At 40.7% G+C, this 18,308-nt stretch overlaps 1 protein-coding gene across 3 annotated transcripts in view; it reads left to right on the forward strand.

Annotated features, from left to right (window-relative positions):
- The window catches only part of SLC26A4 (solute carrier family 26 member 4), a 47,841-nt gene extending 33,915 nt beyond the window's left edge, over positions 1 to 13,926 (forward strand). For 2 of the 3 annotated variants that reach the window (XM_032873384.1, XM_032873385.1), the window contains exons 15-21: positions 479 to 571; positions 1,501 to 1,596; positions 2,197 to 2,427; positions 6,760 to 6,814; positions 7,888 to 8,033; positions 10,470 to 10,553; positions 13,592 to 13,926. In XM_032873384.1, coding sequence (XP_032729275.1) covers positions 479 to 571; positions 1,501 to 1,596; positions 2,197 to 2,427; positions 6,760 to 6,814; positions 7,888 to 8,033; positions 10,470 to 10,553; positions 13,592 to 13,615 — 729 coding nt within the window. In that variant the 3' untranslated portion in view covers positions 13,616 to 13,926. Of the gene's footprint in view, positions 1 to 478; positions 572 to 1,500; positions 1,597 to 1,934; positions 2,051 to 2,196; positions 2,428 to 6,759; positions 6,815 to 7,887; positions 8,034 to 10,469; positions 10,554 to 13,591 lie in introns of those variants that run through there. The other variant, XM_032873386.1, reaches the window with a different exon arrangement.
- Positions 13,927 to 18,308: the final 4,382 nt, after the last annotated feature.

Here is an 18,308-nt window from a genome sequence, read left to right on the forward strand (position 1 = left end):
TTGATCCCAGGCCCCTGGGATCATGACTTAAGCTAAAGGCAGACACTTAACAATTGAGCCACCCAGGTGCCCCTCCAGTTTTAATAACCTGTGGCCTCTAACTGGGGGAAGCCCCTATTCAGGGAGAGGTGGGCGCTGCTGCCCAGCTTCTTTGAACAACTGAAACTCCCCTCCTAGCAGAGAAGCCAGAATTTTTTAAAAAGATTTTATTTATTTGAGAGAGAGAGACAGAGAGAGCAAGAGGTGGGAGAGGGGGAACAAAGGGGGAGGAAGGGGGACAAGCAGACTCTGTGCTGAGCATGGAGTCCAAGAAGGGCAGGCTCCATCCCAGGACCCCTGTGATCATGGTCTGAGCTGAAACCAAGAGTCAGAGGCTTCACTGACTAAGCCCCCCAGGAGGCCCCAAAAGCCAGAAATTGAATCAAATGTTTGAAGCCCAAGATTATTTAACCTCACACTTTTTTTTTTTTAATGCTAGATTGAAGAACTTGAAGGAGTGAAGATTCTTAGATTTTCTAGTCCTATTTTTTATGGCAACGTTGATGGTTTTAAAAAATGTATCAAGTCCACAGTGAGTATTTTATCCCTAGAAATTTGATTTCTAACCTCCTTTGAGACTTCCTTCATTCTATAGGTATTTATTGGCTCAAACTAGGCTAAGGTCCTACACCCTATTCCATCTGTATGGGGCTTTAAGAAATATAACATCCAAGTAACTTACAGTCTATTGGAGGATAGGAAAATACCAATAATACCGTATGTGTTAAAATCCAGGTAGCAATAACTATGGAAGACAAAAACAGCAGAGATGTATCCAAGTGGAATTTGAGTTCCAAATAAGTAGTATACACAGTACATGTGAGGAAGTTTCCAGAAGGGAGCAATCCCTGCGAGTTGGATGGACCGGGCTGGGTGTGACAGTTGGGCAGAAGAGTGGTTATGTCAGGTGTTTGGGAACTCTGTGAGCTGAGAGTCAAAGGTATGTACACATTTTTGGGTTGGGAGGTATTTGCCCAGTTGGAATAAAGGGCAAAAAGTGTAAGTGAAATAAGTCAGCAGGAAACTGTGGTCTTGAATGCCGTGCCAAGCTCTGGTGCTAAGTCTCCCTGAGCAAACTGATGCTAAGTCTCTCCAGAGCAAACTGGTTCACAGGAATGGTCCTCTGTGATTTTGCAATAACATAAAGGCTCTGTGAGGTCAAGGACATTTGTTAACACGGACTTAAAGCTAAAGAGGTTATTCTTCACTGTTTTTGGTTGTTTTTTGTTGTTGTTCTGTTTTTACCAGTGTAGAGCCTCTAATATGAGACTGTCTTTCCTGAGTCTCTGGGTAGGTGGGGGAGGGCTGATGGGGCAACTGCCACCAGACCTTAGAATTTCTTTTTCAACAGGATGTCTCAAGGAATAATACTGTTTGAGAAACAACCTTCCCAGATAACAATTGCCATTAATGAGCATTAGGAACCAGATGTTTTAAGTAATTTGACATTTTTTCCCAAAGGTTGGATTTGATGCCATTAGAGTATATAATAAGAGGCTGAAAGCACTGAGGAAAATACAGAAACTCATCAAAAAAGGACAATTAAGAGCAACAAAGGTGAGGTGACATCTTTCTTTTCCCTGTTAAATTCTTTCCCTGCTCAGAGGAAAATGAAAGCAGTTAGATAGTTAAAATTAGATTTATTCCCTTTGGTACCCAGATATGTACAAGGAGACAGTGATGTTGTTCTTGTAGGCAAGAGGAAATGGGAGAGAATTTAAAAATCGGCAGACCTCTCTGGAAACACAGGGTGTGATTTTTTTTTTATCCCATCGAGAAATAAACCTTATTTTTACGGAAGGGAACAAAATTAGTGCTAATTCAATGCCAGAAAATTGCTCACAGTAGAAGACAGTTAAATTCATAAACTTTTAGATCTATTACCTTTTATTCAGACTCTCCTGCCTATGTATCTCTTGGCCAAGTTCCACAATCTTCCAGAAATCAAGAGTTTCCTGGCTGCTCTGCTCTTCCATTTTTCTTCCTAGGGAACATCACAGTTTGGACTGAGGTAAATCTCATTCCTTAAGAGTTCATCCCTCTGATGTTTTGCTTGCCAAGGAAAAGTGTATAGGACTTTTAAGTAATTGGAGATGAATCTTTGAAAGATGTCTCCCAGTGTTTGGCACTGAAGTTGGCAGTGTTATCTTTGTTTAGAATGGCATTATAAGGGATGCTGGTTCATCGAATAATGCTTTTGAGCCTGATGAAGATATTGAAGATCCAGAAGACCTTGATATCCCAACCAAGGAAATAGAGATTCAAGTGGACTGGAACTCTGAGCTTCCAGTCAAAGTGAATGTTCCCAAAGTGCCAATCCATAGCCTCGTGCTTGACTGTGGAGCTATGTCTTTCTTGGATGTTGTTGGAGTGAGATCCCTGCAAATGGTAAGGTTTTGGTGCTTTGGTTTATAGATCTGGAGCTTGGGAAGTAGCAACAGGGTAAGGGTCGCCTGGTCTTACAAAGGGACAATTGTTGGACCTGTAGTTTTTGTAGAGGAATGCTTTTGCAATAGAGAATAATATTTGAAAGCATGGGCTGTGAGGCCAGCCGGGGGGCAGGGGGGTGGCGTTTTGAATCCCTGGTCTACTACTTACTAGTGGTTTGACCATGGACAAGTCACTTAATCTATCTGTACCTCAGTTTCTTCATCTGCAATATGGGGGTAATGATGGTACCTACTTCACAGGGTTTGTTATGAGGATTAAATAGGCTTATATATATGTATATATTATATATGTAGTTTATTAGCTACATATATAATATATATTACATAGGTATTATGTATAAATAAAGAGGTAGTTTAGAAGAGTATCTTAGGAAATATATTTATTAAGTTTTCTTTTTCTTAGATTACGTAGAAGATAGGATGTTAGAAGGAGGAAAAATGGACAACTGTTTGTGTCAAGTATTATGTTTTTATCTGTAACACGAATAACAGCAGGGTAAGGACCCCCAGAGAACATGGTAGGACTGGAAAAGCAGGCGTCATTAAGAGGTTAGAGCAGGAAGCAGGTCGGCTATCTAAGACATCAAAGCAAAGTTGAGGAGTGTGCGGGACAGAAACTTTCATGGTGTCAGAAACCAGTTATGCAGGCTGAAGCAAATAACTGTGGAGTGCCTAACATTTGCCAAGTGCTCGCCAGGCACAAGAGAGACAAGATAAAGCCACTGCAGCCCCTATCCTGGGGGGACTAAACAGTCTAGAGGGGAAAGCAAACATTAAGCAAACATTTAACCAACTGTATGAAGTACCCCCACATAGACTAACCAGTGTGTCAGTGTGGCTAGATGTCAAATTTAGGTGAAGCTTCAGATAGGTATTAAGAGGGCCGGGGTTAAAAACAGGTTCAAGGCACCGACAATTAGATGTAATAAATGGAAATGACCCCGGTAGGTGAAGGGGATTAAGAGTACACGTAATCATGATGAGCATTGGGTAATACAGGGAACTGCTGAATCCCTACATTGTAACCCTGAGACTAATACAACACTGTAGTTAACTACACTGGAATTAAAATTTTAAAAATTTTTGAATCTATTAAAAAAGTATGGCAATGACCCCTAACTGGAGTTTAGCTTAATCGGGGCTTCCTGGCGACCTGGGCAAGAGCAAGTGATGATTCCACGGGGTGGGTCCTGGGCTGGTGAGGTAGAAAAGTGATTATACTCGGCAGAAGAGTTCAGGGATATGCTGGCACGTTCTATTCCAGTTGTTTTGGAAAACCTGGCTATTATAATAACCATTTGAGAACGGAAATGAAGACATAAATCTTGTTCTGCCTCGTGCATTTCACTCAGCTGCGGCTCAGATCCACTGTAGATTGTGTTAGTGCAAGGGTTTAATGAATTGCTTTTGGGGAGAGTCAGAACTTATTTCATGCCAGGATAGTTTCCACATCTAACCAGTGGTTCTTTCAAATGCTTTAAGGGCAATTATGATATCTCCAAACATTATACTTGCATAGAGGTCTTGATTTTTTCCCCCCAGAAATGTCACGTTCTGTTTAATAAAACATAGGTCTTGTGTCTTGGTTTTTTGTTTTTAATTTTTACTAATTTGTATATTTTTATTGAAGCATAATTTTTAAAAAAAATTTTATTTATTTATTTGACAGAGAGAGAAAGAGCACAAGTAGGCAAAGCAGCAGGCAGAGGCAGAGGGAGAAGCAGGCTCCCTGCTGAGCAGGGAGTGTGATGCAGGGCTTGATCCCAGGACCCTGGGATCATGACCTGAGCCGAAGGTAGATGCTTCGCCGACTGAGCCACCCAGGCAACTCTACTGAAGTATAATTAACATACAGTGTTATATTAGTTTTGGATAAACAATATAATGATTCAAAAATTCTATACATCACTCAGTCTCATCACAATAAGTGTACTTTTCATCTCCTTCACCTATTTCACCCATCCCCCACCCACTTCCTGTCTGGTAACCATCAGTTTGTTCTCTGTATTTAAGACTCTGGGGTAAAAAAAAGAAAAAAGATTCTCAGGTTTTTTGTTTTTGTTTGTCTCTTTTGTTTGTTCATTTGTTTTGTTTCTTAAATTCCGCATGTGAGTGAAATCATATGGTATGTCTTTCTGTTACTAACTTATTTCACTTCGCATTATGAGTGATGTTGAATATCTTTTCATGTGTCTGTTGGTCCATCATGTTGTTGCAAATGGCAAGATCTCGTTACTTCTCATGGCTCAGTAATATTGGGGTGTGTGAGTGTGTGTCTGTGTGTCTACACCACTTCTTTACCCATTCATCTATGGTTGGACACTTGGGTTGCTTCCACATCTTGGCTATTTTAAGTAATGCTACAATAAACAGAGGGATGCGTATATCTTTTTGAATTAGTGTTTTCATTTTCTTTGAGTGAATAAATACCCAGTAGTGGAATTACTGGATCATATGTTACTTCTTTTTTAAAAAATTTTAGGGAGGTCCATACTGTTTTCCTCAGGACCTCCACCAATTTACGTTCCCATCAACAGCATACAAGGGTTGCTTTTTCTCCACATTCTTGCCAACTCCTGTTACTTCTGGTCTTTTTCGACACCAGCCATTCTGACAAGGTGACACCTCATTGTGGTTTTGATTTGCGTTTACCATGATGAGTGATGTTGAGCATCTTTTCATGTGTCTGTTGGCCATTTATAGGTCTTCTAGGGAAGATGTCTATTTCGGCCCTTTGTCCATTTTTAATGAGATTATTTGGGGCATGGGAACGTTGAATTCTATAAACTATATATTTTGGATATTAACACCTTATTGGATATATCATTTGTGAAAATGTTCTCCCATTCAGTAGGTTGCTGGGTTTGGTTTTTTTTTTTTTGTTTTTTTTTTTTTTTTTTACGGTTTTTGTTTTGTTGATCGTTTCTCTTGCTGTGCAAAAGCTTTTTATTTTAAGAAAGTCCTAATAGTTAGACTTTTCTTGTGTTTCCCTCGCCTGAGGAGTCATATTTAGAAAAATATTTCAATGGCTGATGTCAAAGAAATTACTGCCTATATTTTCTTCTAGGATTTTTATGGTTTCAGGTGCCACATTTAGGCCCTTAATCCATTTTGAGTTTATTTCTGTGTTATGATGTAAAAAAGTGGCCCAGTTGCATTCTTTTGCATATAGCCGTTCAGTTTTCCCAACACCTTTTGTTTAAGAGACTATCTTTTCCCCATTGTGTATTCTTGCCTCTTTCATCATAGGCTAATTGACCATATAAGTGTGGGTTTATTTCTGGGCTCTCTATCCTGTTCCATTGATCAATATGTCTGTTTTTGTGCCTATATCAGACTGTTTTGATTACTAGAGCTTTGTAGTGAATCTCAAAACCTGGGATTGTGATACCTCCAGCTTTGTTCTTATTTCTCAAAATCGCTTTGGCTGTATCTAGGTTTTTTTTCATTAAATTTTTTGTTTTGAGATAACTGTAGATTCACGTGGAGTTGTAAGAAATAATACAGAGAGAGCCTATGTACCCCTCACCCAGTTTCTCCCCACAGTAACGTCTTGCAATACTAGAGTACAGAAATCACAATCAGGACATTGACAATGACAGAGTCAAAATACAGAGGACTTTTAGGTCAGTTTTTACATTTGGCATTCCGTGGCCACATATCCGTGCTTACATGTCTTCTACTCAAAGATACAAACACATACTCTTGTTTCCAATCCACACGGGCTGTGTTAGGAAGCTTCCTGTATTTTCTTCCGCAAATATCGTTGAAGCCCCTCTGTGCTATCCAGACGGCGACAGATGCTGCCATCTCTGGAGACATGGTCTTCTCATCCCTAATCCTGCCCTCATTGCAGGTCGAAAACCTCTGTGGTTTTGCAAGAATGAACTTTTCTCCAATAATCCACTTTTTAAAAAAAAAATTTTTAGTTTTTAACTTAAAAAAAAATTTATTTATTTATTTATTTATTTATTTGAGAGACAGAGATCACAAGTAGGCAGAGAGGCAGGCAGGCAGAGAGAGGAGGAAGCAGGCTTCCTGCTGAGCAGAGAGCCTGATGTGGGGCTTCATCCCAGGACCCTAGGATCATGACCTGAGCTGAAGGCAGAGGCTTTAACCCACTGACCCACCCAGGTGCCCCTAAGAATCCACTTTCCTCGAAGTCCTGGTTAACCATGAAAGTGTTCATATTTCTCCTGAGCAAGTAATGGAATGCTGTGTAACTGCGGACAGATAAAGTCACTCACTGTTACAATTTTTTTGTTTTTAGATTGTCAAAGAATTTCACAGAATTGATGTAAATGTGTACTTTGCATCGCTTCAAGGTAAGTGCATATACAAATATATCTGCCTCTAAGACTTTCTCCTAAGCCCTTTCCTCTGCCTTGGAATGTGGGTACATAATGAGCCTTTTTTAAAACTATGCTTTATTGGGGTAAAAAATGTCTAAGTATAAAAGTTGCCATTTTAGTCACATTGACGTGTACAATTAAGTCAGCGGCATTAAGTAGAGTCACAGTGTCGTGCAACCATCACAACCATCTATTTCCAAAATTTTTCAGTGCCGCAAACAGAAACTCTACCCATTATGAAATCCCTCTGGGGTATTTTTTGAATCTGCAAAGATATTATTTCCTATTTGTTCAGTAAAGCTGGTAAGCCATCTGAAAGTATGTCCTGACAGCAGTGCAGGGTCAGTGGGGGAAATTTACCATGGGGATGACATAGATCCCTTAGAAGTAGAGGATCCTCCAGGGTCTGAGTCTTTGTCTATCTGTGCACCAGTGTATGTATATAGAAACATGCTATGGCTTAGGCTGAGTTCCCTAGAAGCAGGCCCTGAGATAAGGATTCTTGCGCAAGTGATTGAGAGTGTACATGAGAAATTCATGAGGAGCTGATGGAAGAGGATAGGACAGGGGAAGAGGCTGGATGAAGACATGGTTTTAGAGGTCTGCCTGAGCCTGATGTCACAGGGGGCACCCAGCAGGAAGAGCATCACGAGGATATCCTTCCTGAGGCGAGCAGGCCAGCCTTTTTATCCCCGTATCAGTCCGTCAGGGGCTATAGGCCCCAAGGTTGGGGTTTAGACTGGTGGCCAAGGAAAGTTCTTCAGAGAAGGGCATAGCCGTGAGCCATTAGCAGCCAGGCTTCTGGCAGCCTGAGGGTGGGTATACTGGCAAAAACAAGGTGGTCAGGAGCCAAGTCTGCCCACTCCAGCCAGTTAGGGTATAACCATTCCATGTGCTTCTGGAAAAGAAGTTCAGTCAGCTGAGAGCAGGGTCCCATTTTGAAAATGAGGGAAAAAAATAAGAAGGAGGAGCTGACAAAAGTTAGTATTGGCTGATGTTAAAAACGTGCTTTCCTAGAGACTGAACATTATTTCCTTCTTTTGAAGATCATGTGATAGAAAAACTGGAGAAGTGTGGTTTCTTTAATGATAATATTAGAAAGGACATATTCTTTTTGACCGTCCATGATGCTGTCCTCCATCTACAGAACCAGGTTAAATCTCGAGAAGTTCAAGATTCCATTTTAGAAACGGTAAATAAACATTTAACCTTTCTACATAGGTATCTTTCCTAAACTACGACGGTTTCTCTGAAAAGAAAAAATTCCACAAATCTTGGTTTGAATCCCAGTCTAGTAGGATTTGGGGCTACCTGCTTAACTTCCCAGAGCCTCACTTTTCTCATCATTAAAATGGGAGTAAAAATGTTGACCTTACTGGGTCGGTAGGACAACTAGATACGATAGTTTATAGGAAAGCAGCTGGTGGTACCAGATACATATCCGTTTTACAATGTGCAGGTTTACTAATAAAAGTAGATATTAGCTATAATGATGCCTTTTTAGAATATAGGTGGTGAATCTTGGATTTGCTGTGATTTGGGTATACAAATGCACAATTGTATATACAGTTTAAATTTTCAGCCAGCTGGAAAATCTCGATGGTAAATGTCTTTAAATAGGATCCATTAGGTCATGAGTGATCTTTGAAAAAGGAAAAAAAGAAAAGTCATGAGTCAGCCCAGAGTTAATTATTTCCAACAAAATAGAATAGACCCTGGTTTCTCAGGAGCCTCCCTATTTTTGTCAACTCTCCTGATATCCCCAGAAAGCCAAGCATTCCAGCTTGGGTCATTGGACAGGTCAGTGGGCTGGGTCATTGGGCCTAGGCCAAAAAGCTCTTCTTTCATGGACCCTCTGACCGTGAATTTGGGCAACTAAAACAAATAAAATAACAACAGTAGTAATTACTTCAGTGACACGGTGTACTCTATTTTCTGTTGGTTCTTTCTTTTTAAAAATAGGATGAGTAGATTTTTATTGTAGATCGGAAGCTGATCTTTGAAGTAAAATTAATCTAGAAAACAGTAGTGCATTGTTCTTTTCAGTTCCTGTTAGTGGAGAGAGCGCTTAATGCTACTGGGGGATATATTAACACTAAATACCAAGGTGTGGATCTGAAATACATAAAAGAAAAAAAAAAGTAGTAAAACCACAAATCTCAAAAAAAAAAAAAAGAAGAGAAGAAAGCAAGCAAGCTATATGCAAGATGTGATCTTTGAAAACTCATAAACCTTTTTCTATTTTCTAACTTTAAATTCTCTAACCCGTGGGTAACAACAACAAAGCAGGATCATACAAAGCATTAAAAAAAAAAAAAAACCCTCACATTAAAACTATTTAGAAGTGAGGTGTCAAATTCTTTTTCAGCATGAAAATGGTTGTTTTGTTATTTGTTTTTACTCTATTTCTGATTCAAGCTCTCGGTCCAGGAATGCCGCAGAAGCCGCTAAACCATGAGTGCCCCTTCCAGGGCTAGACTCAGTCTTGTCTGGCATCATGGAGGCCTCGTCTGCCATCAGTGTGTGGCTGGGATGGCTTTTTCTGGCCGCAAACAAGTGTTAGCCTGAGTATCACTGAGGGCTTAGAACATACACTTACTGGTTCACTAAGTAGAGGGTTGAGCAGTACCGACGACCCATCACACCAGGAACTTAGACTTTTATGTGCCCTCACTGTCTAGCACAAAGACTCATACCCAGTAGATGGATAGCAAATTGACGATAAATCTTGCCTTTGGTTCTTTCCTTTCCTTCAGGAAATGTAATGTGTGGGTATTGTAGATGCAGTGATGGGACCCTCTCCCTGTGACCATCACAAGGCTTATCCCAGGATAGGCTCAAGTGGTGGTTCTACCTGCCCCCTAACTTTTACATCATGGCCATCTGCACAGGGACTTAAGAAGTCTCTAAGGCATTTCCACCCGAGCAAAGAGAATTGGGTTATTTATTTCTGAGATGAAAAGTCCCTCAAAAGCACTTTGAAATACCACCCTTGCCTTGATACGCATCTGGAATTGCTTTAGAAATATCCTTCATACGTCAACCAAGGCCCAGATTGTTATTGGTTTCCTCTGTGTGGAAGATTAAATTGCGTGCTACTGCTAAAAAGCAGAACTTTCCTGAACAGTCAACCGGAGTGGTCCGTACAGTCTGGCTTCCACTGGCAATAAAATTAATTTCCATCCAATTCAGCTGGGAGTGGCTTATTGTCATCAGTCACAAGCCCTTCACTGGGCACTCACTGCATGCTCGATGGGGTACAAAGTGCTCTCAGCTCAGCCGCTGAAGGAGAAACACAATTGACTGCTGAGTCATTTAGGCAGACAGGGTGACTCGTTAAGCGGTACACACTTCAGAGGTTGGCGAAGAGAGCTGAGAAGGAGGTGAGACAATGGCAGTTCATGACAGTTCATGACTTGACATGTTCACACTTGAATGTGGAAAAAGTAGTATGAGGAAGAATCCTGAGGTGGGAAATGTAAAAGAACAGGAAAGCTGAAAAGGGTTTCGCGGTGTGGAGATTAGAGATGAGAAGCACCAGCAAAGCTTCAAATAATTTTCAGGGTAGTATCAGGGTGGGCTGATGTCATTATCTTTCCAATAAATATCCTCTGTTCTCTTGGTCAAGATCACTCTCATGCAAGACTGTAAAGATCCTCTTGAATTAATGGAAGCAGAGCTGATTGAAGAAGAACTTGATGTCCAGGATGAGGTATGATCATTATTTCCTTTCCGAGAAAATAATGTGGATTGAACTTTGACTGGATAGAATAATACAAATAGTGTCTGTGTCTGAATAAAACCATTCAGGGAAAATGACTTTGAAAAAGATACTAAAAGGATGGCTTCACAGAAAGGGGAAAATGGAAAACAAGAACTGTCCCTTGAAGATGTTAAGTACCTAGGGGACCTTTTGGCCCAGACATACAGGCACGTTCAGTGATTGGAAGCAGCCAATATACTGGTCCTGACTTTATACTTAAGCCTCTGTATATGTCTTCTTCTTGCCCCACCTCAGGAAAGTGGGCCAGGGGAAAGATGGCTTGAGGGAATTTCTAACTGGGGAGTTTTATAAACTTCAGGAGAAGTTTGTGAGGGACAGGACCTCACAGAACTTTCTTCACCTGACTGATAATGGTAAACAAGACACACCCTCCAACTGAAACTGATTCTATGTATTTTTTTGAAATATTTTATTTATTTATTTGAGAGAGAGAGAAAGAGAGAGAGAGATCGTGACAGATAGTGAGAGTGAGAGACAATAGGAGCAGGAAGGAGAGGGAGAAGCAGGCTCCCCACTGAGCAGGGCTTGATCCCAGGACCCTGAGATCAGGACCTGAGCTGAAGACAGACACTTAACCCACTGAGCCACCCAGGTGCCCCACGATTCCATGTATTTCTGATGCTCTTGGGACGTCAGACTCTTTCTCGGAGCCTTGACCTAAACATACTATCTGACTGACCTTTGTGGCTCTACCACCAATTAAAGTGGGACCAACAAAGGAAGATCACAGGAATTTTAAAGTTGAAAGATGTCTTGGAATAAGACATCCACATCCTAGCCCCTGCAGAAATCTCTGCTACTGCATCCCTACAGTTGTTCACTCAGCTTGTATGTGGACATTTCCAGATATTGGCAAATGGTAGCTTTTCAAGGGAGTTTGTCACGTGATTGGATGTCTCCAAGTGTTAGTTTTGCTTCCAAAACTAGACGCAGCCTTTCTTTAATAACCGCTCAGTGCACTGAGATCTGCCTTCATAGCAACGCAAACCCTCCCACCGCCCAGCCCTTACATATTTGAGAGAAGCTCTCATGGGTCCACCAGACTCCACTCTGGGCGAGATTCCTCCTGTTCCCTTTCTGGTACTCCTCACGGACACACAACTTGTCAGTGCTTATCTGTCAAGAATAGGACACAAAATCCCAGGTGGAGTCAGGTCAGCAAGGACAGCCACAACCGACCTTGATCTTGCCGAGACACCTCTGTTCCTGCGACTTTAAAATGTGTTTATTTTCATTGCAGCTACATCAAAATATTGGCTTCTTTTTTTCTCTTTTTCTGTTTTTTAAAGATTTATTTATTTGTGTGTGAGAGAGAGAGAGAGACAGAGGGAAAGAGAGAGTGAGTGGGGGTTGGGGGAGGGGAGAGGGCACGACTCTCAAGCAGACTCTTGCTGGCCCTGGAGCCCAATTCGGGGCACTTGATCTCACGACCTTGAGAACATGAACTGAGCCAATATCAAGAGTTGAATGGTTAATGACTGAGCCATCCAGGCGCCCCTCAAAACCTTGACTTCTGTTGAGCAGGGACCAACTAAAAACTTGGGCATTTTATACAAACTATGGCCCAGGTAGGCTCCCCATTTATTGGCTTTCTACCCTAATGCGGGGTTATGCATATGTTTGCTAGATTACATCTTGTTGGTTCTAATTTATTGATGTAGTTTCAAATCCTGAACTCATCACCCAGCATATTAACGACCCATCTACTTGCTATCATATACAAATCTGATTAGCATGCCTTCTCTGCCTTACTCCAGATCTCCATAAAAGATGTTGAGAAGAATAATATTCAAACCCCTATGGTAAAATCAGGCAGTGCAGATGATAGGCAGAGATTTTTGTGGGGAAAATACATTGCTAGGGTGAAAATCAGAGGTCCTGTGTCCTTAGTCCACCAGCTTAGTGAGTCTTAGCTGAGTAAGAACTCATCACATTGGAACTTAAGGGGATGCCTGGGTGATTCGGTTAAGCATTTGCCTTTGGCTCAGCTCATGATCCCAGGGTGTGGGGTCGAGCCCCACATCGGGCTCCCTTCTCTGTGAGAAGCCTGCTTTTTCTCTCTGCCTGCCACTCCCCCTGCGTGTGCTCTCTTTCTCTCTGGCAAATAAATAAATAAAGCCTTTAAAAAAAAAAAAAAAACTGGAACTTAATGGGTGCCTGGGTGGCTCAGTTGGTTAAGTGACTGCCTTTGGCTTAGGTCATGATCCCAGAGTCCTGGGATCGAGGCCCGCATCGGGCTCCCAGCTCCGCGGGGAGTCTGCTTTTTCCTCTGACCTTCTCCCCTCTCAGCTCTCTCTCTCTTTCAAATAAATAAATAAAATCTTTAAAAAAATGGAACTTAAGAAGTTGCCCCATTACAGAAGTATTTTCTGATTGCCACATAAACTAATGGCATCATTATCCAAGTAACAGATAAGAGGGTCATTCAGGTAGGGTTTCCGTGGGTAGCAAAGAAGTAGTAGTAGAGTGGAGTGGTTTTGAGGGTATGAGCTGTATTTCTTTTTTTAAATTTTCTTATTATTTAAATTCTATTAGCCAACATAGAATACGTCATTAGTACCTGACATGGAGGGTATGAGCTTTAGAACAAGACAGACGTGTGTCCGCCCCAAATCTACTACCTACTGGCTGGGTAGCCTGGGGAAGATAACTGACCATGTCTTCATTTCAGTTTCTTCACGTGAAATGGAAATAGTAATACTTCATAGAGTTGTGGAAATTAAAGGACGCATGTGAAAGAATAATAGTGTCTTGTACATAGTGAGTGCTTGATCAATAGTATGTCTCGCTTTTAAATAAATCTAAGAACAATGAGGTACAAAATAAAGTTTTTACCCTATACACACCTAAGATAAGCAAATGTGAGTAACCCAAACTATCAAATCATATTTGTAAAAAACAAAGAGCACGTAGACTCAACGAGAATTCGGTTGTATGAACGCTTTGTTTCCCCTTCATTTCCGCAGGCTATGCGTAGTCTTGCTTCCTGAAAGCGGGCTCAGGAGGTTGCTATAAGCAAGGACTGCAAGGCAGAATTCACCCACCGATGTCATTCTATGCAAACATTTTCTGCATTGACTATTTCTTTGGACTTGAAACACTCATTCTCTTTCCATTCGATTTTTAAAACGCTTTGATTTTTTTTTTTTTAACCTCTTAGCCAATGAAAGAGAACCACTAAGAATTTTTTGGAAAGGCTTTATTTATAAAATGGATAGCCTACCTCGAAAATGTGCAAAATGGTGGGGAAAATTATCCAGGTGATTTAGCCATGTCCAGATCTGCTGATGTGATGCTGCTGTTCCCCGCTCCCCCACCCCGGTCCACCCAACAGATTTGCTAACAGTGTTCTCGTGGGTACTGGAGTACCTCTGTTAGTTGGGGTAAGTGTGCCCCAACAGCCTTCGTGGGCGGGTGAATCAGGAAGGATTATCATAAAGAGAAATCCATTTCTCACTGAACTGGATACCCAAGAGTGGCACTGGTCACAGTGTAGGGTCACACTGAATAATTGCAGAAATTTAATTAACACATTTATCAATCAGTCTTCAAAAATCGCTTTTAGTAAATACATAAGCAAAGTTTTTAAAATGCAAACTTAGAACTTAATAATCAATGTGATTATACAAGACCAGATACGTAAACAGAACTCAAAATTAAAAAAAAAAAAAAGGTTCACTTAAAAACTATAGAGCCAGGCTGATCTGTTTTAGAAACACTGATCCAGAGAAGCAAAGCAATAAGATTATTGTGGTTGGTAGAAGTCATTTTTGGGTATGATAATAGTCATGGATCACAATTAAGATCAAATAAAATATATGACAGATTGTCTCCAGCTTAAAAATGCAGCTTTAATTTAGTTTGTAGGAATGATCATCATGTACAGGTATAAAGAGGTATGGTCTATTTAAAATCTAATGCAAAAATGGTGTTATTTTGAACAAAAAATTTTTTGATATGTTTATAAGACTGAGTTCATATTTTTGTCTAAAACTTAAGCAGCATGTACAGTGATCTCTAACAGAATTCTGACTACCTTCCCCCCCCAAAATTTAAGAAGTGAACATCTTATATATAAGTCTATGTTTAAAATGAGTTTTGTTTGTTTTTTTTAAGACAGAACATTCTAAATGAACTTAATATCAAAAGAAAAAACGTTGGTTTGGAATATACACATTGAAAATACATAGGTTTTTAAAAATCCATATTTTAAACCAAAACATTTTGTATCTTTTATTTTTACTTAATCTTTTCTGAGTGCCAATGGTTTATTCGGTATTATATATAATATATAGACTTTAGTCCCGAGGACTATTTCCATATATCACACTGCAGTGAATGAAGTTGTACTTGATTTCTAGGGAGAAAGAAATACGCAGGTGCCCAACGAAAACACTGTTTTGCCTGGTTGAGATTTGTAGTGTAGCTTTGGCGCAGATGTGTGACATTCCCAAGTGTGTTCAGCTATCCAAAGGCAGCATGTCTTATCTCTGTGTTTCCTAAATATGATCAGAAACAAGTTATCTACTTCTGAAGGATTATTAACGGTGGTCATATCAAACTGGTTCACTAAAACATCACTGTCATTTCCCCTTACCCAAATCATTCTGCATACCGGAATTGGAGTGAGTTGCTGTGGATTGCAATGCAACAATATTCTTTCACTCATGGGTTGTACTGTCCTTTGCTGATTTAGAACAGATATCTCCCCTGTTGGGAACAGCCTAACCAGGATTATGATTTTATCCCACTTCCACATCAATACCTGCCTGTAATAGCAACACATCTTCTACGAGTGAATAGAACAGTCTTGCAGAAAATGGATGAATACCTCTGTTTAATAGAGGAAATGTGCACTGCCCTTTTTTTTTAATTAGTTGAAGGAAATACCAAAGTTCCATTTTACAATAAGGCTAGAGTCTTGTAAAATCTTGGGTCCACTTGTGACTATTACAAGAACACAGTCTGACTTGTTTCCCAAGCACACTCTAGGAATACTGCCTTTTCTGTGCATTTTGTGAATAGTAACCATACTTTTAAATCTGTATTGTCAATGGAAATTTTACTTGAAATTAAAGTTGTGTTCTGTTATATTTTTAACCTATAGAATAAGATTCCAGTGTTGTATATGAATTTCAATAACAAATGAAAAAAATCAAACATGTAAATTTGGAAATATTTGCACATATTTTTTATTAAATGTAAAGTAGCCTTTCAGACTACTCTGATGTGTCCTTTCTGAACAAGACTATTAAATATAATAAAAAAGCTACATTTTCAGTTTGCCATTGCTCTCATCAGCCATCATTTTGCTGTATTCTTTATAGCTCCACTTCTGGGGTGCCTGGGTGGCTCAGTTGGTTAAGAGACTGCCTTCGGCTCAGGTCACGATCCTGGAGTCCCATGGGGAGTCTGCTTCTCCCTCTGACCTTCTTCCCTCTCATGCTCTCTCTCTCTCAAATAAAAATAAATAAAACTTTAAAATATAGCTCCACTTCTATTTGTGCGGAATGTCTTTTTGTAAAGACTTTTCAGTGTAATAACGTTACGAATAATCTCAGTTAATTCTTTTTTTTTTAAGATTTTATTTTTTGAGAGAGAGAGAGAGAGAATAAAAAGGGGGTAGGGGCAGAGAGAGAAGCAGATTTACTGCTGAGCAGGGAGCCCGATGGAGGACCCGGGGATCATGACCTGAGCAGAAGGCAGATGCTTAATTGACTGAGCCACCCAGGAGCCCCAATCTCAGTTAATTCTTATAATTCTTACCCAAGTATTTCCAGTTTATTTTGTGCAATGATTTTTATTATTTTAAGCAAAATCTTAAAAAGATTTTATTCATTTATTAGAGAGAGAGAGAGGGAGAAATCACAAGCAGGTGGGGAGAGGGACAGAGAGAGGGAGAAGCAGACTCCACACTGAGCAGGAAACCTGGATGTGGGGCTCGATCCCAGGATCCTGAGATCATGACCTGAGCTGAAGGCAGCAGCTTAACGGACTGAGCCACCCAGGTGTCCTTTAAGCAAACTTGTCACACTGGTACAACATATGTACATATCAAAAGGATACAAAGTATAGTGTACTGCTTGAGGAATTTCCACAAAACAAGGATACCAGGATAGCCAGCAGCCAGGTCAATAAGCAGAACATAACCAGCAGCCCAGAAGCCTCTCAAGCTCCCTACTGGTAACTAACACCTGTGTGATGTCTAAATGTGGTGTCTGTCTGGTCGGATGTGGACCCCCCAAACTGGAGCAAGAATCAGGTGGAACTGATGGCATGGGAAGTTGAAAAAATTCAGTTGAGGAAGAACAAAGGAGACAAATTTATTGAATATGCCCCAAGGGAGTGGCAGGCAGGAGAGCAGGGGAGAAGCTCTCTGCCATGAGGCAGTGTGTGGGGGCAGTTTTTAAAGGGGGAAGGGAAGGAAGTATGGCAGCATATGGAATCTTCCCTTTTTTGGTAACTGCCTACTTGTAGGTAGCCCATTGGTCACTTAGGGTCTATGGATGTTCTGAGGTTTTTCGCTCGATGGGCCTGCCTGGATTCAGTCAGGGGGTCACTGTGGGCCTTTCCTACGGTCCATCACTCAAGCCCATTTTTTTGAACTTCAAATAAAAGGAATCAAAGAATATTATTTCTCCCTCCACTTTGTGTCTCGCTCCACACAACATCACAGTTGTGAGATCCACGTTCCCGCACGCAGCAATCATCCATTCTCACTGCTGGAACGCATCTGTCGTCTGGACTTAACGACCACTTCCTTATCCATCCTACCGATTGTGTACACTTGTGTGTGTATCTTTTGGCTTTCATGAATAGTGCTGCCACAAACATTCTCATTGTTGTTGTTTTTCGGTGAACATAGGCACAATTTGGTGAAGTATGCACCTGGGGGTGGATTCGCTGGGTCACGCACACATTCTGCTTCAGCAGACACTGCGCCAGATATCTAGTATCCACAGCTGACTGTTTTCCAGAATATTGCGCCAATTTATACTTCTTTCAGCTGTGAAGTTAGAGTTCTGGTCGCTACACATTTTTGTCAACACTTGATTTGTGTCTCTTCTCCATTTTAACCATTTTTTTTAAAGATTTATTTTTTGAGAGTGAAAAAGCATGAGTGGGAGAAGGGCAGAGAGAGAAAGAGCGAGAGACTCCTCAAGCAGACTCCCTGCTGAGCGCAGAGCCCCAGGAGGGGCTCAATCCCAGGACTTTGAGATCATGACCTTAGCCGAAAATCAAGAGGATGCTTAACCAACTGAGCCACTCAGGTGCCCCTCCATTTGAGCCATTCTTGTGGGGTGTGTAGTAGTATCATACTGTGGTTTTAACTTGCCTTGTGCTAATGACTAAAGAAGTTAAGTGTCTCCTCAGATGTTTATTATTATTTAAATATCCCCTTTGGGAATTGTCTGCCCAAGCCCTTTGCCAATTTTTCTTTTTGTCATCTACTTTTCTTTAATGGCCTCATAAGAGTTTATATGGTAAGGATACAAATCCCTTGTTGTGTATGGGCCAAGGGTAGGCTGTCCCAAAATCGTCCACTTTGGCATGAAGATTATTTTTGAGTTAAAAGCAATTAAAACCCAGCAGATTCAGGAAAAGCTCTTTACCTCCCCCACAACTGCCTAAAACAATTTAGACAGAAGACCTACTCCAGGAAGAGAGTTATCACCATAGATA

Source organism: Lontra canadensis, unplaced genomic scaffold (assembly GCF_010015895.1).
Source record: "Lontra canadensis isolate GAN:19392208 unplaced genomic scaffold, GSC_riverotter_1.0 scaffold48, whole genome shotgun sequence".
In the NCBI taxonomy this organism is placed as follows: domain Eukaryota; kingdom Metazoa; phylum Chordata; class Mammalia; order Carnivora; family Mustelidae; genus Lontra; species Lontra canadensis.